The 24,406-nt window shown below is 44.1% G+C and overlaps 1 protein-coding gene across 6 annotated transcripts in view; it reads right to left on the minus strand.

Annotated features, from left to right (window-relative positions):
* Positions 1-24,406, minus strand: part of CNTFR (ciliary neurotrophic factor receptor) — a 756,323-nt gene that overhangs the window by 349,022 nt on the left and 382,895 nt on the right. For 5 of the 6 annotated variants that reach the window (XM_077474629.1, XM_077474624.1, XM_077474626.1 and 2 more), the window contains one exon: positions 20,688-20,766. In XM_077474629.1, coding sequence (XP_077330755.1) covers positions 20,688-20,766 — 79 coding nt within the window. Of the gene's footprint in view, positions 1-20,687; positions 20,767-20,865; positions 20,888-24,406 lie in introns of those variants that run through there. The other variant, XM_077474628.1, reaches the window with a different exon arrangement.

The raw sequence follows: 24,406 nt of genomic DNA on the forward strand, positions 1-24,406 counted from the left end.
ACAATACTGAGCATGAGAGGGAGAAGAGAGATGGAGCAACAATACAGGATAAGCCCTTGTACACACGGTCGGATATTCCGATGGACAATGTCCGATCGGACCGTTTTGACGGATAATCCGACCATGTGTGGGCTCCATCGGACTGTTTCCGTCGGAGTATCCAACGGACCAAGTTTTCCAGCTGGGCTATAAAACTTTCCGACAACATGATCCGATCAGACTTTGTTCGATTGTGTGTAGAGAATTCCGATCGGACAAAGTGCCATGCATGCTCAGATTAAATTCCTAGACCAAAGCTATTGGCTACTAGCCTGAACGTAGTTCCGTCGTAACGAAATAACGTCATCACGTTCTGAACGATCAAATTTTCCGACAACTTTGTCCGACCGTGTGTATGCAACAGTTTCGGACAAAATCCGTCAGACAAAATCCAACGGATTCGGTTGTCAGACTGTCCGATCGTGTGTATAAGGGCGAAGATTATACTGAGGATGAGAGGGAGGGGCAAGAAGTGGCCACCATAAAGGAGAAGACAATACTGATGATGAGACAAAGGAACGAGAAGGAGCCACAGTAGAGGAGGAGGCATCACTGAGCAGGAGAGGGAGAAGAAAGATGGAGACACGATTGAGAATAATAGTGAGACTGAGAGGGAGGAGAGGGGAGAGGCCACAACAATGGAGAGGACAAAGGTTGAGACAAAGGAGAGAGAAAACAAAACCGATGTTGGGAGGAAAAGGATCAAGAAGGCGCCACAATGGAGGAGAAGACAATACGGTGGATGAGAGGGGGGCAAGAGATAGAGCCACAGTTGGGGAGAAGATCATACTAAGGATGAATATGAAAATAAATATGGAACCACTGTGGAAGAGAGGACAACTGTAAGTAGGAGAGGAATAAGAGGGAGGAGAAAGAAGAGGCCACTGTGAAAGTGAGGACAATGCTGAAGATGAAAGAAAGGAGAGAGAAGGAACCACAGTGGAGGAGAGGACAGTACTGAAGATGAGAGAGACTGGAGAATAGAAGACCACAGTGGAGGAGAGAACAGCACTGAGTATGACAGGGATGGGAAAGGAAAAGGGCCTCAGTGGAGGATAGGACAATACTGAGGATGGGAGGTTGGAGAAAGCAGGCCTAAGAATAAGAGGGATAAGGAGGAGAAGAATAAAGAGCCACAGTCAAGGAGATGACAATACTGAGCATGAGGGGGAGAAGAGTGATGGAGCAACAATAGAGGATAAGATAATACTGAGGGTGAGGAGGGAGGAGAGAGAAAGGGCCACCACAATGGAGAAGACAATGCTAAGGATGAGATAAAGGAAAGAGAAGGGGCCACAGTGGAGGAACACACAACATTGAAGATGAGAGAGAAAAGATTGAGAAAGAGCAACATTAGAAGATAAGGCAACACTGAGCATGAGAGGGAGAAGAGAGATGGAGCAACAATACAGGATAAGATTATACAGAGGATGAGAAGTGGCCACCATAAAGGAGAAGACAATACTGATGATGAGACAAAGGAAAGAGAAGGAGCCACAGTAGAGGAGGAGGCATCACTGAGCATGAGAGGGAGAAGAAAGATGGAGACACAATTGAGAATAATAGTGAGAATGAGAGGGAGGAGAGGGGAGAGACCACAACAATAGAGAGGACAAAGGTTGAGACAAAGGAGAGAGAAAACAAAACCGATGTTGGGAGGAAGAGGATCAAGAAGGAGAAGACAATACGGTGGATGAGAGGGGGGCAAGAGATAGAGCCACAGTTGGGGAGAAAATCATACTAAGGATGAATAGGAAAATAAATATGGAACCACTGTGGAAGAGAGGACAACTGTAAGGAGGAGAAGAACAATAGGAAGGAGAAAGAAGAGGCCACGGTAAAAGCGAGGACAATACTGAAGATGAGAGAAATGAGAGAGAAGGAACCACAGTGGAGAGGACAATTCTAAGCACGAAAGAGAAGACAGATGAGAAATCACAGTGAAGGAGAGGACAGTACTGAAGATGAGAGAGACTGGAGAATAGAAGACCACAGTGGAGGAGAGAACAACACTGAGTATGACAGGGATGGGAAAAAAAGGCCTCAGTGGAGGATAGGACAATACCGAGGATGGGAGGTTGGAGAAAGCGGGCCTAAGAATGAGAGGGATAAGGAGGAGGAGAATAAAGAGCCACAGCCAAGGAGATGACAATACTGAGCATGAGGGGGAGAAGAGCGATGGAGCAACAATAGAGGATAAGATAATACTGAGGGTGAGGAGGGAGGAGAGAGAAAGGGCCACCACAATGGAGAAGACAATGCTAAGGATGAGATAAAGGAAAGAGAAGGGGCCACAGTGGAGGAACACACAACATTGAAGATGAGAGAGAAAAGATTGAGAAAGAGCAACATTAGAAGAGAAGGCAACACTGAGCATGAGAGGGAGAAGAGAGATGGAGCAACAATTGAGGATGAGAGGGAAGAGGCCACAATAATGGAGAGGACAATACTGAGGGTGAGACAAAGAAGAGAGAAGACAAAACTGATGATAAAAGGAAGGGAATCAAGAAGGCACCACAGTGGGTGACAAGACAATACTAATGCTATCAGAGAGGAAAGAGAAGGAGCCACAGTGGAGGGGAGGTCAATATTTAAGATAAGAGAGAGAGGATCTAGAACAGTGTTTCTCAACTCCAGTCCTCAAGGCGCCCCAACAGGTCATGTTTTCAGGCTCACCATTATTTTGCACAGGTGATTCGATCAGTTTCACTGCCTTAGTAATTACCACAGCCCTTTCATCAGAGGGAAATCCTGAAAACATGACCTGTTGGGGCGCCTTGAGGACTGGAGTTGAGAAACCCTGATCTAGAAGAAGCCGCAGTGAAGAAGATGACAATACTGAGGATGAGATGGAGGAGAGAGATATAGCCATGGGGGGCGGTGGGATGGGGGTTGGCAAGATACTAAGGATGAAAATAAAAATAAATATGGAGCTACTCTGGAAGACAAGACAATACTAAGCATGAGAGGGCAACAGAAGAGGCCAAAAGTGGAGGAGAGGACAATACTAAAGATGATAGGGAGGTGAGAGAAGGGACCACAGCAGAGGAGAGAACAATATTGAAGATAACATTTAAGAAAGAGAAGGAGCCACAGTGGAAAACAGGATGACACAGAGGATGAAAAAAAGTAGAGAGAAAGAAACACCATGGAGGAGAGGACAATTCTGAACATGAGGGAGAAAACAGAGAAGAGGCCACTGAGGAGGAGAGGACCATACTGAGGATGGGAGAGATAGGAAAGAAAAGGGCCAAAGTGGAGGAGAGGACAATACTGAGAATGAGAGTGTGAAGAAAGAAGAGGCAACAGTGGAGGAGAGGACAATACGGAGGATGAAAGGGATTGGAAAGAAAAGGGCCACAGTGGAGGAGAGGACAATACTGAAGACGAGAGGGATGGGAGAGAAAAGGGAAGCAGTGGACCAAAGGACAATATTGAGAATGTGAAGGTAAATAAAAAATAGGCAACAGTGGGGAAGAGGACAATACTAATGATGAGAGAGATGAGCGAGAAGGAGCCAAAGTGAAGGAGAGGACACTATTGAGGAGACAAAAGAAGCCACAGCGAAAGAGAGGACAAATAGTAAGGATGAAAAGGAGAAGAAATATGGAACCAGAATGGAAGACAAGACAATACTAAGGATGAGAGGGCAACAGAAGAGGACAAAGGTGGAGGAGAGGACAATGCCAAAGATGATAGAGAGGTGAGAGAAGGGACCACAGCAGAGGAGAGAACAATATTTTTTTTTTTTTTTTTTTTTTTTTTTTTTATTTATTTAAATAAAATTTTATTGAAAAAGGCATAGAACAAATTGTACATAATACAAAGGCGAAAGTTTTCTCATTGAAATATAAAGATCGAGTGAAAACAATCATACAGCTTAGGGTTTGGTAGTAACTAAACAGTGTGTACATGGCTTAAGGGAAGACTAACCATTCTCCCCGGAGAAGGGAGAAGGGGAAGCTTCAACTGGATGGATCTGGAGGTCAGAAGGTAACCTGGTGTGTTGTATAAAAGCAAACTACAGGATAAAATAAAGTATATACTGAATATGAAATAAAATAAATATGAAATAAAATAACCTTGGGGGGGGGGGGGGTTGGGGGAGAGAACAATATTGAAGATAAGAATTAAGAAAGAGAAGGAGCCACAGTGGAAAACAGGATGAAAAAAAGGAGAGAGAAAGAAACAACATGGAGGAGAGGACAATTCTGAATATGAGGGAGAAAACAGAGAAGAAGCCACTACAGAGGAGAGGACAATACTGAGGATGGGAATGATGGGAAAGAAAAGAGCCACAGTGGAGGAGAGGACAATACGGAGGATGAGAGTGTGAAGAAAGAAGAGGCAACATTGGAGGAGAGGACAATACGGAGGATGAAAGGGATTGGAAAGAAAAGGGCCACAGTGGAGGAGAGGACAATACTGAGGACGAGAGGGATGGGAAAGAAAAAGGAAGCAGTGGAGGAAAGGACAATACTGAGAATGTGAGGGTAAAGAAAAAATAGGCAACAGTGGGGAAGAGGACAATACTAATGATGAGAGAGATGAGCGAGAAGGAGCCAAAGTGAAGGAGAGGACACTATTGAGGAGACAAAAGAAGCCACAGCGAAGGAGAGAACAAATACTAAGGATGAAAAGGAGAAGAAATATGGAACCAGAATGGAAGACAGGACAAAAGATGAAAAGGAGAAGAAATATGGAACCAGAATGGAAGAGAGGACAATACTAAGGATGAGAGGGACAAACGGGAGGAGAAAAAAGAGCCACGGCAGAGAAGAGGAAAATACAAAGAATGAGATAGAGGAAAGAGAAGAGGCCACCGTGGAGAAGGAACAACACAGACGAGAGAAAGGAAGGAAAAAGAACCACAGTGGAGGAGAGAAAAATTCAGCGCATGAGAGAGAAGAGAGAGAAGGTGCCACAAAGGAGAACACAATAGTGAGGATGAGAAAGAGGAGAGAGAAGGAGCCACAGTGAAGAATAGGACAAAAGAATGGAGAAAGAAGAACCAAAGTAGCGGGAACCAAAGTAGAGGAGAGGACCATACTGAGGGTGAGAGAGATGGGAGAGAGATGAAGCCACAGGATAAGATAAGAAGAGACCACAATGATGGAGAGGACAAAACTAGGGATGTGAAGGAGGAGAATGATGGAGCCACAGTGGAGGGGAAGATAATAGTGAGGATGAAAGAGAAGACAGAAATGGGACCACAGTGAAATGGAGGACAATACTGAGAATACGAGAAGCCTAAAAGAAACTGTGCTGACTCCGACTTAAGCACGACTATCATTTTTTTTCCAGGAAACATTTGCAGTTCTAATAGCATCGCTTTCCTGAATTTGCTTTTTAATCTTTGCTCAGTGCTGGTGGTATCAGGGCTGTAACAATGCCTTGTTTGTTTGTATTTGCTTTTCTGTTTGAACAGTTTTGGTGCAGATGTTATCCAAAAATCTTGTACAACCAAACTTTCAAGCTACACGATCTTTTGATTTTCTGTTTCCAATACACACTTAAAATATGCGTAGTGATAAAAGGAGAATGCATTAAAGGCTCTCATTAATCAAACAGTAGAAGGGAAAACCAGTCCGCCTTCTCCAGAACAAAACTTTGATCTTGGGGGCTGTGTACCAACTACAGCTCCCCCCAACAGGAGGAGGAGGACGATCTACTGAGAGACAAAACTCGAGGACAACATGTGCGGGAGATGCAATCTAAAATACCTTGCATTTTAATTTTTAGCAGGAAATGATAATATCTATAGTGTTTATAGATAAATAGTTTCTCCTCTCGGCCCTCCCAAGCAGTTAATACAAAGTAGACATGATCACCTACAATAAAGAAGGGTCTATATAGTGTGATCTCCCACACACATATAGAATACGTTCACCCCATGCATTGAAGCTGGCTTTAATTTACTCGGCGTGTATTTGCACTTCTCCTCTTTGGCAGGAATTCTGCGGAAGTAAAATAAACAGCTTGTTGCTCTAATTATGGATTTTGCTTCCTTTATTGAAATAGTTGGAGCTGGCTGATCCCCAGAGGCTGCGACTTCTGACAGCTGCTTGAAATTCCCTCATCTTTGTTCCTTCTGACAGACTGGCAGCAAAGAAACCAACTTTTATAATCGGCCTTCACCAAGCCCACCCCGCGCTCTTTCCAGACTATAACCTGATTTACTAAATCTGCCCTGAGCTTTATAAAATTTAAGACCTGTTTTATCGAGACTGCCCCTCAGAGCAGTTTTATTAACCTTGCCCAGAGCTCTCTCAAAACTGGGGCCTGTTTTGCTAAGACTGCCCTGAGCTCTCTCCAATTTTAGGTTAGTTTTATTAACACTGCCCTGAGCTCTCTTCAAACTAAGACCTGTTTTATTAAGCCTACTCTGAGATCTCTCCAACATAAGACCTGTTTTACTAAGCCTGCTCTGAGCACTCTCCAGACAAGAACCTATTTTACTAAGCTTCTCGATATGTTATCTCCAAACTAATATGAGTTTTACTAAGTCTGACCCAAGCTCTCTCCAACTAAGACCTGTTTTATTAAGCATGCCCAAGCTCTCTCCAAACTAGAACCTGTTTTACTAAGCCTGCCCTAAGTTATCTCCAAACTAAGTTGAGTTTTATTAAGCCTGTTCCAAGCCCACACCAAGGTAAGACCAGTTTCACTACACTTGCCCTCGGCTCTCTTCAACTAAGATGAGTTTTATGAAGTCTGCCCCAAACTCTCTCCAACTTATGCCGCGTACACACGACCGGACTTTTCGAGGGACTAGGTCCGACGGTCTTTCCGACGGACTTTCGGCGGAGTTCCGACGGACTTTTAGAATGAAGGGACTTGGCCACACACAATCACACCAAAGTCCGACGGATTTGAACGTGATGACGTACAACTGGACTAGAATAAGGAAGTTCATAGCCAGTAGCCAATAGCTGCCCTAGCGTCTGTTTTAATTTCAATAATTTTTTATTGAGTTTATATATGAAAGAACATACAAACACAGCCAACTGACATATGTGTAGAGTTAGCATCCTCCAAATAGTGAACAATCAACATGAAATAGTGGAGTATTATGGCACAGGCACAATATAGCAATAATAAAGCAATATCAACATGAAGGCGAATATCAGATAGGCTGAGTTTTGAGAAATAATCAGGAAGAAGGGATCCCTCACTCACTTACCGGCACCCCAATGGGATCACACTGTGTCAGCAAGGGTGGAGACCCCTCCCCCTTTAAAAAAAAAAACGTACAGAAACCTTAACATGGAAAGGAGTAGACATACACAGAGAGGGGATAAGGAAGGAGGAGAGGGAAACAGGTCCCTAGCGTCGGTTTTGTCCGTCGGACTAGCATACACACAAACGGATTTCTCGGTCCGGCGGAGTTCCGGTGGAAAAATGTAAAACATGTTCTATTTCTAAAGTCCGCCGGATTTTTGGCAAGCAAAGGTCCGATGGAGCCCACACAAGATCGAATTGTCCGACGGACTCGTTCCATCAGACCTTTGCTGTCAAAAAGTCCGGTCGTGTGTACACGGCATAAGACCTGTATTACGCAACATGCCCAAACTCCCCCCAAAGTAGAAACCACTTTACTAAGCCAGCCTCAAGTTATCGCCAAGCTAAGAGGACTTTTACAAATCCTACCCTGAGCTCTCTCCAAACTAAGACCAGTTTTGCTAAGACAGACTTGAACGCTCTCCAAACTAAGATGAGTTTTACTAAGTCTGCCCCAAACTCCAAACTAGAACCTATTTTACAGAGTCTGCCCTAAGTTATCTCCAAACTAAAATGACTTTTACTAAGCCTGTCCCAACCTCTCCCCAAATCAAGACCAGTTTCACTATGCCTGCTCTGAGCTCTCTTCAACTAAGACCTGTTTTACTATGCCTGTCCAGAACTCTTTCCAAACTAAGACTTGACTCCATAATCCTACCGTGAGCTCTCTCCAAAATGAGAACAATTTTACCAGGCTTGCCCTGAGCTCTCTCCTACTAAGACCTGTTTTACGAAGTCTGTCCCAAGCTCTGTCCTTGTCTCCAGGCTAAGGTGACCTTTACTAATCCTGCCCTGAGCTCTCTCCAAACTAAGACCAATTTTACTAAATCTGGAACTAAGGCCATTTTTTTTGACTATGCCTCAAATTAGGACCCGTCATGCTTTGCACATGGTAAGCTTCCAGAAACTAAGACCAGTTGTACAAAGCACACATTGAGCTTGCCCCAAACTAATACTAGTCTTCCCAAAATTGCTCTGAACTATCGCAGAACGAGTCTCATTTAGCCTACTGCAGGCATAACCTAAATTAAGACCAGTTTTCCTAAGCCCATCCTGGGTTCACTCCAAAGTAATCCCAGATTTATCTAGTTGCAGTAACTGGATTCAGCTGGACTTGTAATGTCACGTTTAAGACTTTTCACAGCTTATCCAAGCCACTTCTTCAGTCCTAATGAGTGTCAGGAAGATATCCCGGATTTCTATCCACACAGGTAGCACAGCCACCTCAATCCATTGACCATAGACTGTGTCAAGGCAGATGTTGATTGCCCAAGAACAGAATGGAGTTCTTGAATGTTTGTGGATACACCCTGTTCTAGTTAGATAATCTGAATCCATGGTGCTAGGGAGGCTGATAAATGTGTTAATAATTTAATTTAAATGGTTAAAGGTGTAATTTTCTCTCAAATCAGCAGGATAGACATGTTAAAAAGGCATGATATGTACCGCTCTGTGGAGTAGATTTCAAAATTGTTTTTGGGGTTACCAAAAAAAAAAAAAGGGGGGGATAATAGGGTAACAACAGGGTAGACAGAGTTATAATGTAGTATTTTTGATTCAAAATATCAAAAGTTTGTGCCAGATAAACAGGATGTACTTTCATCTGTCCAGTTGTTCCAAACCAGCGCTGATTGGCAAGTGTTATTGGTCCACTTGGAGAACAGGGATGGGCCGAACACACCCCGGTTCGGTTCACACCAGAACCCCTCGAACTGGCAAAAAGCTCTATTAAAACTCTAAACTAAAGTCTATGGGACATGAACAAGGCTTATATACAAGTTATTGCTATAAAAAGTGTATGCGGACCCGGGTCCTGCCCCGGGGGACATGTATCAATGAAAAAAACAAGTTCACTCAGATTGAACTGGATGGACTGGATGAACTGGTGTCTTTAAATATCGTGCCTGGGGGGTCTCCTTAGTCTGTCTGTAAAGTGCCGCATCTGTTTGTTGTGTAGAACATGCCACAGCATTAATGACATTTCTAAAGGAAAAAAATGTCATTTAAATTAGCTTGCGGCTGTAATGCATTGCCGCTCTGCTCCCCCCACCCCAAAGCACCTTGTCCCCCCCAGATCCCCCCCCCCCATGTGAATAGGTATCGGGTACATTGTACACCTACACATTCACCAAAAAAAAAGTGTCAAAAAGTAAACCACAAGAGACAGTTTTTGACAATTCCTTTATTAAAAAAGTAAAAAAAAGAAAATAAAAATATAAAAAAAGTGGAAAAAAGTGTCCCGCGATGTACATCCATCTTCAATCATGCCGCCCAATGGACCTGAAAAATAGAAAAAAATGAAAAAAGCTCCAATCTCAATGGGAGGCGTCTCAGCGACTGCTGTCTTTTGGCTTTGACAGCTCTTATATAGGCAAGGGCGGAACCACCCACTGAGGTAACCAGATGAGCCCGCCCCCCACTGACATCACATGACATCAGAAGGGGGCAGGGTCACTCTGTTACATCGCCGGGTGGCCCTGCCACCTGGTGACGTAACCTGTGGCCCATATATAACAGCTGTCAAAGCGAAGAGACAGGAGCGACCGAGAGACCCCCATGATCTGCTCAGCCCCTGCCACTCAGCTTTTTTCGTGTTTTTTCAATTTTTCTTGTCCGTTGGGTGGTGTAATTGAAGATGGATGTACATTGCGGGACACTTTTTAAAAAAAAGGAATTGTCAAAAAAATTCTCTTGTGGTTTTTACTTTTTGACATTTTTTGTTAAATGGGTAGTGGTACAATGTCCCCTAAACCCATTCACATGGGGGGGGGGGGCAGGATCTGGGGGCCCTCTTGTTAAAGGGGGCTTTCAGATTGCGATAAGCCCCGCCACCCACAGATCAAGACAACCACCGGCCAGAGTTGTCGGGAAGAGGCCCTTGTCCCCATTAATATGGGTACAAGGTGCTTTGAGGGGAACCCCAAAGCACCCTCCTCATGTTGAGGGCAAGCAGCCTGGTATGGTTCAGGAGGAAAGGGGGCTCACTCGTCCCCTCCCTTTCATGGCCTGCCAGGCTGCATGCTCGGATAAGGGTCTGGTATGGATTTTGGTGGGGGGGGGGGCCCCACACCATTTGTTTTTTACATTTTGGCTTGGAGTTCCTCTTAAAATCTATACTAGACCCAAAGGGCCTGGTATGGATTTTGGGAGGGACCATACACCGTTTTCTTTCTTAATTCTGTCATAGGGTTCCCCTTAACCACTTCAATACACTGTATTATATACTCTGCACTGCATTATATACTTTACACTGTATTATATACACTACACTGACTGCACTATATACTCTACACTGACTGCACTATATACTCTGAACTGTATTATATATACTACACTGAGTGCACTATATAGTCTGAACTGTATACTATATTCTACACTGACTGACTGCACACTACACTAACAACATGCCTAATCCCCATTCATTCACTATATATACGGCTGCCGTGTAAGCAGCAGCTTTATATAGTGTGGGGCATGGCCTTAGCCCCTGAGCCATAAATGGCCAAAGGCACCCTGTCTTTGGCCAATCATGGCTCTCACAGCACATCAATCTGTGATTGGCCAAAGCATACAGAACAGGTGCATGCTTTGGCCAATCAGCTGACCAATGCTCTGAAATGTCGCAGAGCATTATGGGGCGCTCCGCGGTGGACGAACTTCCCCCGAGCGCCCCATATGTTAGTTTGTTCTACGAACACCCGATGTTCGAGTCGTACTTACATTTGACTTGAACATCAGGACCGTCCCTATTGGAGAATAAGTCTGTCTCCACACAGACCTTGGATCGCCCTCTAGGTATAGGGTTGCCTTCAGACCCCACTGGTCATCAGACAGTTGCAGGCTTTGATATATAGAGAACTTTGGTATAATTAAAAAAAAAAAAAAAAAAACATTGATAAGTTGTTCCTTTCAATGTATGTTGTGGGAAGTGAAGAATTCATTATATGAAAAGGAACTTTATAACGTAAGCATAAAATGCCTTTAGCGCTTCACAGCTGCTCAGGCTACTTCATTAGATATAGTGCATAGAGACGCCTCTGTTTTCCTTTCAGTAGTCTGAAGAGAAGTGTTGTAGGCATTAAGTGTGGATGCCACATGGTGAAGAAGGTCCCACCCTCCACCCTTGTTTTAGGGATGGTTGTTTTATTTTGATGTACATGGCCTTTTAACATCATAGAATGTGACAAAGATGGCTTCTTTCAACATCAAACAATGTAAAATAGATTAAAGAACATGACATAGATGGCCTTTTTTGACATCACAGAACATGACGTAGATGGCCTCTTGCAACATCACAGAATATGACGTAGATGGTCTCTTTCAGCGTCATAAAATGCAATGTAGATGGCCTCTTTCAACATTATAGAATGTGATGCATATGGCCTCTTCCAACATCTTAGAATGTGATGAAGAAGGCTTCTTTCAAAGTCATAGAACAGGGATCTGCAATTAGTGGACCTCCAGCTGTTGCAAAACTACAAGTCCCATCATGCTCTGCCTCTGGGTGTGATGGTTTTGGCTGTCAGAGTCTTGCTATGCCTTATGGGAATTGTAGTTCTGCAACAGCTGGAGGTCCACTAATTGCAGATCCCTGTCATAGAATGTGATGTAGATGGCCTCTTTTAACATCACAAAACATGACGTAGATGGCCACTTTCAACATTACAGAATATGACAAAGATGGCCATTTTCAACATCATTGAATGTGATGTAAATGGTTTCCCCCAACATTGTGTAATGCAATGTAGATGGCTTCTTTCAAAGCCATAGAATATGAGGTAGATGGCCTTTTTCAACATCACAAAACACAATATAAATGGCCTCTTTTAACATCATTGAACTTGACGTAGATGGCCTCTCTCATCCTTACAGAAAGTTATGTAGATGTCCTCCTTAAACATCATAGAATGTGAAGTAGATGGCCTCTTTCAACATCACAGAACATGACATGACATAGATTGCTTATTTCAATGTCATAGAACCTGACAGAGGGCCTCATTCGACATTACAGAATGTGACATAGATAGAAGATCTCCTTCAACATCATAGAATGTGATGTAGATGGCCTCTTTCAACAGCATAGAACGTGACACAAATGTCCTCTTTCAGCATCATAGAATGTGATGTAGATGGCCTCTTTCAACAGCATAGAACGTGACATAAATGTCCTCTTTCAGCATCATAGAATGTGATGTAGATGGCCTCAACAGTGATGGTGAACCTTGGCACCACAGATGTTTTGGAACTACATTTCCCATGATGCTCAACTACACTGCAGTGTGCATGAGCACCATGGGAAATGTAGTTCCAAAACATCTGGGGTGCCAAGGTTCGCCATCACTGTCATAGAACATGATGTAGATGGCCTCTTTCAACGTCATAGAACATGACTTAGAGGGTGTCTTTGATCATCATAGAATGTGATGTAGATGGCCTCTTTCAGCATCATAGAATGTGATGTAGATGGCCTCTTTCAACATCATAGAATGTGATGTAGATGGCCTCTTTCAACATCATAGAATGTGATGTAGATGGCCTCTTTTAGCATCATAGAATATGATGTAGATGACCTCCTTCAACGTCATTAAATGTGATGAAGATGGCCTCTTTCAGCATCATAGAACGTGACGTAGATGCCCTCTTTCAACGTCATAGAACATGACTTAGATGGCGTCTTTGATCATCATCGTATGTGATGTAGATGGCATCTTTCAGCCTCATAGAATGTGATGTAGATTACCTCTTTCAAGATCATAGAACAGTGATGGTGAACCTTGGCACCCCAGATGTTTTGGAACTACATTTCCCATGATGCTCAACTACACTGCAGAGTGCATGAGCATCATGGGAAATGTAGTTCCAAAACATCTGAGGTGCCAAGGTTTGCCATCACTGTCATAGAACATGATGTAGATGGCTTCTTTCAGCATCATAGAACGTGATGTAGATGGCTTCTTTCAGCATCATAGAACGTGATGTAGATGGCCTCTTTCCACATCATAAAATGTGATGTAGATGTCCTCTTTCAGCCTCATAGAATGTGATGTAGATTACCTCTTTCAAGATCATAGAATGTGATGTAGATTACCTCTTTCAAGATCATAGAACAGTGATGCAGAACCTTGTCACCCCAGATGTTTTGGAACTACATTTCCCATGATGCTCAACTACACTGCAGAGTGCATGAGCATCATGGGAAATGTAGTTCCAAAACATCTGAGGTGCCAAGGTTTGCCATCACTGTCATAGAACATGATGTAGATGGCCTCTTTCAACGTCATAGAACATGACTTAGAGGGTGTCTTTGATCATCATAGTATGTGATCTAGATGGCCTCTTTCAGCATCACAGAACATGATGTAGATGACCTCTTTCAACGTCATAAAATGTGACGTAGATGGCCTCTTTCAACGTCATAGAACATGACTTAGATGGCGCCTTTGATCATTATAGTATGTGATGTAGATGGCCTCTTTCAGCCTCATAGAATGTGATGTAGATTACCTCTTTCAAGATCATAGAACAGTGATGGTGAACCTTGGCACCCCAGATGTTTTGGAACTACATTTCCCATGATGCTCAACTACACTGCAGAGTGCATGAGCATCATAGGAAATGTAGTTCCAAAACATCTGGGGTGCCAAGGTTCACCATCACTGTCATAGAACATGATGTAGATGGCTTCTTTCAACGTCATAGAACATGACTTAGATGGCGTCTTTGATCATCATAGTATGTGACGTAGATGGCCTCTTTAAACGTCATAGAACATGGCTTAGATGGCCTCTTTGATCATCATAGTTATGTGACTTAGATGGCCTTTTAACATCATAGAACAGGGATATGCAATTAGCTGACCTCCAGCTTTTGCCATGTTGTGTCATGCTTGTGGCTGTCAGAGCCTTACTATGCCTCATGGGACTTGTAGTTCTGCAACAGCTGTAGGTCCGCTTATTGCATATCCCTGTCATAGAACGTGACGTAGATGGCCTCGTTCAACATCATAGGATATATGATCTGCTTCCTAGACTGAGATGCTGGCTCGGAGATGGCACAGTCATGTAAATCCTGGTGGGTGTGCAGTTCTTGTTCACAAATGTCCGACACAGATCAGCCTCTGACCTTGTGAACTGATACCATTTTACAAGGTTGCAGTCTCTGGAAAGGAAAGGAGACTGTGGAAATGCTTCCTCCTGACTGCAGAAGACTGATGATATCAGTCTGAACTGGGGCTAGGCCTTTTAACCACAGAAGGTGGAGCTTTTCTGAAAAAATAAGATTATTGCTGTATATTGTATGCCAGGAATTTATTTATGAAAAAGAGAGACGTGGCTTTAACTATACCTGAGCAGCAACAATACAATGGCCATTTTGTCACAGCAGAGCCATCGCTGGCCTGCTCTAGAATCTACCCCAAACTCTTCCCCAGCCAACATGCGCTGTCTGGTGCGGACGCTCTCCTGGTGCCAGCCAGACAATCGCAGGGTCATTGTCGACACCAATCTAATTCTCCCATAACCGTCCACACAAAGAGCCCACAGGGAGCACTTAGAAGGGATCTGCAGGTCGGCCTGTGATTTACAGGCAGGAGGACAATCAGATTACAGGCAGACAGGCAGTGCAGGGAGAGAGAGGACATGTGTGTGCGGGTCCTCCCGGCCCTCCGGTCTGGAACGCTTCCTCTCCATCTATCGATCTGATGAAGTATCATCAGATCACCGGCCGGCTCTGGCCTTCTGAATATCAGCACAAGGTGCGGCACCAAATCATCCCGATCATAGACATGATATAATTGGCATGCACTAATGGCAGAAACACTTTCCACAGATCAGCAGTGCCGATCAATAACAACAGTCTGTAAAATTGATACAAATGATCAGAATTCATTGTTCGGTAACCTTTAGGGTGAAGCTGTAGGTTACCCATAAAGGGCAAGACAACAGGTTCACCTAAAGTAGATATAAACCCTAACTGGGTGGCCTTGAGTTTGCTAGAGCCCTTTCATTCTCGACGCCAATGATCTCCTGCAGCCTCCTTCAATCACTTCCTCCTTACATGCGCCCACTTCAGCGATTTTTGGACCGGATTCCAGCAATGGACCGAGCCTGGGTGCGGGTGCCCAGATCGAAGCTGAGCAACTAGAAGATGCCACATGTGGTGTGCAACATTGGAATGCTATAGTGGGAAGGTAGATGGGGACCGGAGTAATAGAGATGAGTGGCAGGGGATCAGCAGAGCTGGGGGACTAGAGCAAGAGCAACTAGCAGATGCCAAACCTGGTGTGCAGTGTGGGAGTGATATAGTGAGAGGTCAGTAGGGGCCATAGAAAGAGGGGGATCAGGAAACCAGAGGGTCAGCAGAGCTGGAGGTTACTACTGAGCGAGGGGTCAGCAGAGGGGTCAGCAGAGCTGGGGGTTACTACTGAGTTGGGGATACATAGAGCTGCGGTTTACTACTGAGTGGGGGATCAGCAGAGATAGGGGTTACTACTGAGTTGGAGGGGGAGCAGCAGAGCTGGGGGTTATTATGGGAATGGGGGAACTGTGGAGCTGGGGGTTACTACTGAGCGGGGGATAAGAGCTGGGGGTTACTGCTGAGTGGGGGATCAGCAGAGCAGGGGGTTGCTACTGAGTGGGGCATTAGCAGAGTTGGGGGTTACTACTGAGCAGGAGCTAAGCAGAGCTGGTGGATACTACTGAGTGGGGCAACAGTGAAGCTGGGGGTTACTACTGAGTGGGAGATAAGCAGAGCTGAAGGTTACTAATGAATGGAGGAACAGACGAGCTGGGGGTTACTACTGAGTGGGGCATCAGCAGAGCTGGTGACAACTACCGAGCAGGAGATAAGCAGAGCTGGGGGTTACTACTGAGCAGGGGATAAGTAGATCTGGGGGTTACTAGAGAGTGGGGCATCAGGAGAGCTGGGGGTTACTGCTGAGTTGGAGGTTAGCAGAGCTGGGGGTTACTACCGAGATGGGAGATCATCAGAGCTGGGGGTTACTACTGAGCAGGGCATCAGCAGAACTGGGGGTTACTACTGAGTGGGGGATCAGCAGAGATGGGTGTTACTACTCAGTGGGGGATCAGCAGAGATGGGGGTTACTACTGAGGGGGAAGATCAGCAGAGCTGGGGGATACTACTGAGTGGGAGATCAGCAGAGATGTGGGTAACTACTGAGGGGGATCAGCAGAGCTGGGGGTTACTACTGAGTGAGAGGTAACCAAAGCTGGGGGTTACTACTGAGCAGGGGATAAGCAGAACTGGGGATTACTAGAGAGTGGGGCATCAGGAGAGCTGGGGGTTACTACTGAGCGGGAGATTAGCAGAGCTGGGGGTTACTACTGAGGTGGGGGATCATCAGAGCTGGGGGTTACTACTGAGCAGGGCATCAGCAGAAGTGGGGGTTACTACTGAGTGGAGGATCATCAGAGATGGGTTTTACTACTCAGTGGGGGATCAGCAGAGTTGGGGGTTACTACTGAGGGGGGGATCAGCAGAGCTGGGGGACTAGAGCTACTAAGCAAGGGATCTGCTGAATGAGAGGACTAATAAGCTGGGGATCCGCTGAACAGTGGTGCCAATGAGCTGAGGATCGGCTGAGTTGGGGGTACTACTGAACTGGGGTTCTTCTGGGCCCCTTTAAAACAAAACAGAAAATCAACACCCCGCAGTGTCTTTGCCATGCTTCATTAAAGCGTAAAAAAAGCATCCCAGACACATCCACATAAAAAAATGTCCCCTCCACTCACACCATTCCACCCCTCTCCTGGGCACCACTGGCTGCAGATATATAATTTGATGTTCATTATTGTTATTAATAGTATTATTGTCAGGTATTACTATTAACATCATTGTTATCATTTGGTATAATTATTATTATATGATGTTCAATATTATTGTTGTTATTATTAATGTGATTTATTACTAATAATATGATTGTTATAGCTTACTATTAATATTTAATATTAATTATTACAAGTAGTAGTAGTAGTAGTAGTAGTAGTAGCATTTATTACTGTTATTATTATTTATTTTTATTGTTATGATGATGATTGATGACTATGATGATGACTTTTTTTTATCATTTGATGTTCATTATTGTTATTAATATTATTATTACTATTAATATTATTGTTAAAATTTACTATTATTATTTAATATTAATTACATTTGTTTATTATTATAATTATTATTATTATTATTATTATTATTATTATTAGTAGTAGTAGTAGTTGCAACAGTAATTATTATTTATTACTTTTATTGTTATTATTATGTATTATTACTAATAATATGATTGTTATGATGATTATGATTATTATCATTTTTTATTGATATTGATGTTATAATTTACTATTATTATTATTTCTGAACCCCAAATAAACAGCTAAGCTCACAGATGAAATACATACATGCCGCTTTACCTGCCAAAGGATTTGTATTTGTGTCCATCCAGTCTTGAGATTTACACAACTCTGCTGCACAGCAAAACCCCGTCTGCCATTGCAGGAGACCTGATTTTCCTCTGCTGCAGTTTAGTAAGGCTGGGTTCACACTGGAGCGATGCGGGAACGCTGCGAATCTACTGCGGGTTCCCGCATCGCATGCCTCCCGGCGGCAGTTCACACTGCCCTATGCAAACTGCTGGGAGTGTCAGTGAAAAATTAATGACACCCCCAAATCAGTTCGCATATCGCAGTGCGATCTGCAAACTCGGACAGGAATCGGATCGCATGGTGTCGATTCTGCTGCGGACCAAAAAAAGGGTCCCGTGCGAGTTTGGGCCGTGTGCGATGCGAATTCAGCCATACTATCTGTATACTATCTGTATGGCTGAACTCGCACCACACAGAGATCGGATGTGATTTGCACTGCAGTGCGGTGCGAATCACATCCGATCTCATCACCGCAGCTGTGTGAACCCAGCCTGACACTTCTCAGGTCCTTACCCTCCCCCAGCCTGTGATTGGACAGTGAAAGGAGAGGCAGCAGCTTGATGAGCTCATCCTGCATCACTCTGATCTCTCCTCCTATCAGCAAGTCCCTTGCCAGTACGTGAGCACATGCATTTTATGATTAACGTACAGCATGCGCCCAGTATTGTCCCCTTTTGTCATTATGACAAGCTAATCTGCAGACCTACCAAGATCACTGAATGTCATTGGTCCCCACAATGTGTTATTATTTATTATTATTATTATTTTTACTATGTGTTACTATTGTTGTTAATATTAATATTTATTATTATTATTATTAGTGATATTAGTAGTATTTATTACTGCTATTAATATTTATTGTATCATTTATTATCGTTACAATTATTATTATTAATAATTAAAAATATGAATACCGGTAAATCTGAACTCTAATTAAACAACTAAACACACAGATCTAATATATAGATATATATATATATATATATATGTGACCGGAAAGTGAAAGAAGACGCAGAACAGTGAGAAGCTCATCTCTCTGTCACTCTGCTCTCTCCTTCTATCAGAAGACTGATGAGCCCTTCTCTCTATCACTCTACTCTCATCTCCTATCAGCATGCAACTTGCATTTCGGCTCGCCTGATTTGCTCCTTGTGCTGAGGTCAGGTCATCCCGGATGAGCCCCCAACCTGTGACTGGAAAGGGAAAGGAGACGCAGAACAGTGACAAGCTCATCTCTCTGTCACTCTGCTCTCTCCTCCTATCAGCATGCAACTTGAACATTTCAGCTCGCCCGATTGGCTCCTTGTGCTGAGCCCAGGTCATTCCAGATGAGCCCCCAACCTGTGACTGAAACAGGGGAAAGGAGACACAGAACAGTGACAAGCTCATCTCTGTCACCCTCCTCTATCCTCCTATCAGCAGACAGATGAGCTCATATCTCAGTCACTCTGCTCTCTCCTCCTATCAGCATGCAACTTGCACTTCAGCACACCTGACTGGCTCCTTGTGCTGAGCCCAGGTCATCCCGGACGAGCCCCCAACCTGTGACTGGAAAGTGAAAGGAGAGGCAGAACAGTGACAAGCTCATCTCTCTCCTCCTATCAGCACGTCCCCTGCTAGTACGTGAGCACTGTAGCACAGCTGGCTGGCTCCTCGTGCTGCTTCTCCCGTTACCAGTCTAAGCTTGGCTGTGCTAGAGGCTGTCAAATTTAGAGACTTATACTACTTGTATTTAAAAAATAAAAATGAACGAGGTATAAACACTCTTTACGCCGGCGTCACACATGCATGCCACATGCCATGGGAGTGGCCAACGCTGTGGCATATTTTTGTGGGCAACTGCCTCTGATTGGAACCCCGAGGGTGGGCTCCCAGTCATGTGATTGCTGTGACATCCACTCCCGGCGTTTCCAACTCCTTAAAGGGCCAGCAGCATGGGGTTAATGATTACAGTACGGCATTCATCTGCGTATGGCCATCACCTATAAATTTGTTACATATCATTTGTTACAGAGAGAGAGAGAGACTATCTATATCTATCTATCTAAATATACATATATATATATATATATATATATATATATATATATATATATATATATATATATATATATATCTATATATATATATATATATATATATATATCTATATCTATATATATATATCTATATATATCTATATATATATCTATATCTATATAGATATATATATATATATATATATATATATATATATATAGATACACACAGACACACATGTATATATATATATATATATATATATATATATATATATATATATATATATATATATATATATATATATATATATATATATAGATATATTATTAGGATATATATATATATATATATATATAGATAGATATATATATATATAGATAGATATAGATATATACATATATATCTATATATCTATATATATTTTTTTTATGGCTAAAGACGTGCGTACGTTTTACCGCCACCTAACAAGTAAGCAGCGGACGTCGCTCGCCCGCGTCCCAGATTGGCGACTTTTTTTTTTTTTTTTCTGCCCTGTTCCTGCTTTCTGTTGGCTAAACAATCGCGGCGTCTGGCTGACGACAAAGTCTCCTTCCTCTGCCAGCGCTTCCATTACACTTATTTATCATCTAACATTGGAGCTGCTTCTATGGAAATGAATGATTTACGGCGCAACGAAGGGGGGGGGGAACGGCGTCACAAAGCGCGTCTATATTATTTTTGCGCATAGATATCACCAGCCCCCCCCCCCGGCGTGTGAAGGGTTAACGGTCCCAGATTGTTCCCACATCGAGGTGACCTCGCCTTCTCTTTTTCAGCGAACCACCCGTGACCCCCCCCCCACCCCCCCCCAATATGCACATGTGATATATATTATATATATATATATATACAAAGTATGGTTGGACTTACCCTCGGTGTGTCGTTGTGCGTACACCATGACGGCCGCGGCTAGCACCACACAGCAGGCTGATGTCACCGGGTTTGCCATCTGTTGAGAGGACAGAGAAATAGAAAGAAAAAAAAGGTTAGGTCTGTGCCGGGTGGTGGGGGGGGGAGCAGCTGGACTACGGTCACATCATGTGGTCACCTAGTCATGAGGACCCGTTTACTTGTGACTCATCGTGCACTTCGCTGCTGGACGATCGACAGGCAGAGCGAGCCGAGGACCCAGAGCGGAGCTGGAGGAATAATGATCTGGGCTGGACACTGACGTCTCCCTCTCTCTCTCTCTCCTTTCGTGAGCGAGGACTGAATAATCACATGAGAGGCGGAAACGCCAGCCAAAAACGCACACACACATACATCACCTCTTCTATAGGATCACATATATTGACTGGGCATTTTGATTTACACCCCTACCGCAATGTATAGTCAGGAAGGTGTGGAACGTGCGGTTTTTTTTTTTTTTCTTTTCACTACATCAGCTGCCCTACGCACGAAAAATGCGCCAAAGTAGCCCACGTACCTTTTTTTTTGGACATTGAGCTTTACAAATTTTTTTGGACATTGAGCTTTACAAATTTTTTTTTGCAGCCCAATCAGCTGCCCTACGCACGAAAACGGCGCATTTGTCTCACGTGTTTGGGTGCCTTCATCAATGAGTGGCGCTGCAAGCACAACGCACGTTTATTGTGCATTTCCAGAAGCTGCGTTCACGCCAACGTGCTGCCTAAGGACCCCTTTCACATCTAGCGTGAAATCGCCATGATTCCAAATCGCACTGGCAAAATGCAGCACGCTTATTTGTGCGCCATTCATTTTTAGTGGCGCCAAAACGCAATGCGGTTCTGCTGCAATTGTCAAGCAATTGTAAAGCAATTTTTTTAACGCGGAAACCGCATCACGCAGAGTTTGTCACCCCAAAAACAAGCTCCTGCTCCATTTTTTTTGGATGACAAGCTTTACGAGATGCGGTTTGCCACGATTTTCGCGCGATTGTTTGCGAAAATGCGTGTCCGCTTGCCACGTGATTGGGTGCCATTACCAATGAATGGCGCCACAAGCACAACGCGCGTTTTTTTGCATGTTACATGAAGGACGCTAAAAAAACACAGAGGCTGCGTTCACGCCTTACGTTGCAAGCTCGTTTTTGCGCCATTCACCCACAGTGTGGTTCTGCCGCAATTGTGACGCTATTGTAACATCATTTTCACGTGGCAAACCGCATCACGTGAAGCTTGTCGCCCAAAAACAAGCTCCTGCTCCATTTTTTGGGTGACAAGCTTTACGAGATGCGGTTTGCCGCGATTTTCACGCTATCGTTTGCGAAAATGTGCGTCCGCTTGCCACCTGATTGGCGCCGCAAGCACAACGCGCTTTTTTTGCATGTTACATGAAGGACGCTAAAAAAACACAGAGGCTGCGTTCACGCCTTACGTTGCAAGCTCATTTTTGCGCCATTCACCCGCAGTGCGGTTCTGCCGCAATTGTGACGCTATTGTAACATCATTTTCACATGGCAAATCGCATCACGTGAAGCTTGTCACCCAAAAACAAGCTCCTGTTCTATTTTTTGGGGTGACAAAATTTACAAGATGCGGTTTGCCGCGATTTTCGTGCAATTGTTTGCGAAAATGCACGCCCGCTTGCCACGTGTTTTGGGTGCCGTTACCAATGAACGGCGCCACAAGCACAATGCACATTTTTTTTTGCACATTTTATGAAGGAGCACAAAACACAGAGGCTGCATTCACGCCTACGTTGCAAGCTCGTTTTTTGCGCCATTCATCCGCAGTGCGGTCCTGCCGCAATTGTCAAGCAATTGTAACACAAATTTTCATGCGGCAAACCACATCTCGTGAAGTTTGTCACCCAAAATGAAGCTCCATTTTTGGGTGACAAGCTTTACGAGATGCGGTTTGCCGTGTTTGTCGCGCAATTGTTTGAGAAAATGCTCGTCCGCTTGCCGCATTTTTGGGTGGCGTTACCAATGAATGGCGCCGCACAACGCGTGTTTTTTGCACGTTTCATGAAGGAGCAAAAAAACGATGAGGCTGCGTTCACGCCTAAGTTGCATGGTCGCTGTTGAACCATTCATTTTTAACGGCGCCGAGATGCAGCACAGCTCTGCCGCAACTGTAACGGAATTTTTCACGCGCCAACCACGGCAAACAGCATCACGTGATGCATGTCGCCCAAAAACAAGCTTCTGCTCCATTTTGGGTGACAAGCTTCACGAGATGCAGTTTGCAGAGATTTATCATGCAACAGTCACAGCAAAACCGCACAGCGTTTTAGGTACCTTTGAATATGAATGCCACTTGAACATGCGTTTTGCCACTGTAGTGCGATTTGAGATTGCAGGCAGGATCGCAGCGATTCACTTGTGCGTTTCCTAAGGCCCCCTTTCACAGCTGGCGATTTGGGATCGCGGCGTTATCACTGGCTTTTGCGCTATTCATTTTTTAACGGCACCAAAACGCGGTGCGGTTTTGTCGCAATTGTAGCACAATTTTTCGAGAGGCAATCACAGAGAACCGCATCGCATGAAGCTTGTCGCCCAAAAAGAAGCTCCTGCTCCTTTTTGGGTGACAAGCTTCACGAGATGCGGTTTGCTGAGATTTATCACGCGACAGTCGCGGCAAAAATCGGTCAGCGTTTTAGTTGCCAATAAAAATGAATAGCAGCCGAACATGGGATTGTAATGTGATTTTAAATTGCGAGCAGAATCGCTACGATTCACCTGTGCATTTCCCAAGCCCCCATTCACATCTAGCGATTTGGGATTGCGGCGGAATCGGTTGTTTTTGTGCTCTTCATTTTTAAGGACACCAAAACGTGGTGCAGTTTTGATGCGATTGTTGCGCAACTGTGGTTCCATTTTTTACGTGCCAATTGCAACAAATCGCATTGCTTGAAGCTTGTCGCCCAAAAGAAGCTCCTTGCTCCTTTTATGGCAACAAGTACGACACAATGTGGTTTGCCATGATTTACTGCACAATAATCACAGCAAAACTGCACAGCGTTTTAGTCGCCATTAAAAATAAATGGCATCCTAACATGTGTTTCGCAATTGTAGTGCGATTTGAGATCACTGGAAGGAAGACATGCGCATTTGTAAATATGTTGGGTGCCATTACAATGCCTTTACAGTGGGGCCTCATACGCAAAAACATCGCTGTTAGAAGAGTTTGACTTTTTTTTTTGTTCTGCCTCTAAACGCCCCTCTATGTTAGTCTATGTGTCCATGCACATATGTGTTTACAGGCGGCATTCACACGTCACGTAGCAGGAACTTGTCTTCCCACTTGCGATTTTGTGTGGACGATTTTCATGTGATTCCGCATGTCACAAGTAGGGCATCCCATTCATTTGAGTGGGCTGCCCAATGAGCGTTTGTGGCCCAAAATAAGCTTCTGTTCCTTTCTGGGCCAACAAACTTTGTGCGATTGTCAAAGGCGAGTGTTTTGCTGCCATTGCCACCCGATTCTGTCACACTCTAGACTTTAGACTGCACTTCGGGTGCCATATTGATTGAACGTGATCTGCAATGATTGACACACGATTTGGAATCCCGGTCAGAGTCGGGCCGATTCCGCCCTTGATTCAAAAACACCAATTCTGCCCTTGATTCTAAATCGCCGATTCCACCCATGATTCTAAATCGTCGATTCCGTCCTTGGTTCTAA

This window comes from Lithobates pipiens, unplaced genomic scaffold, assembly GCF_037356315.1.
Source record: "Lithobates pipiens isolate NorthernLeopardFrog02 unplaced genomic scaffold, aLitPip1_a1.2 Scaffold_97, whole genome shotgun sequence".
Taxonomy (NCBI): domain Eukaryota; kingdom Metazoa; phylum Chordata; class Amphibia; order Anura; family Ranidae; genus Lithobates; species Lithobates pipiens.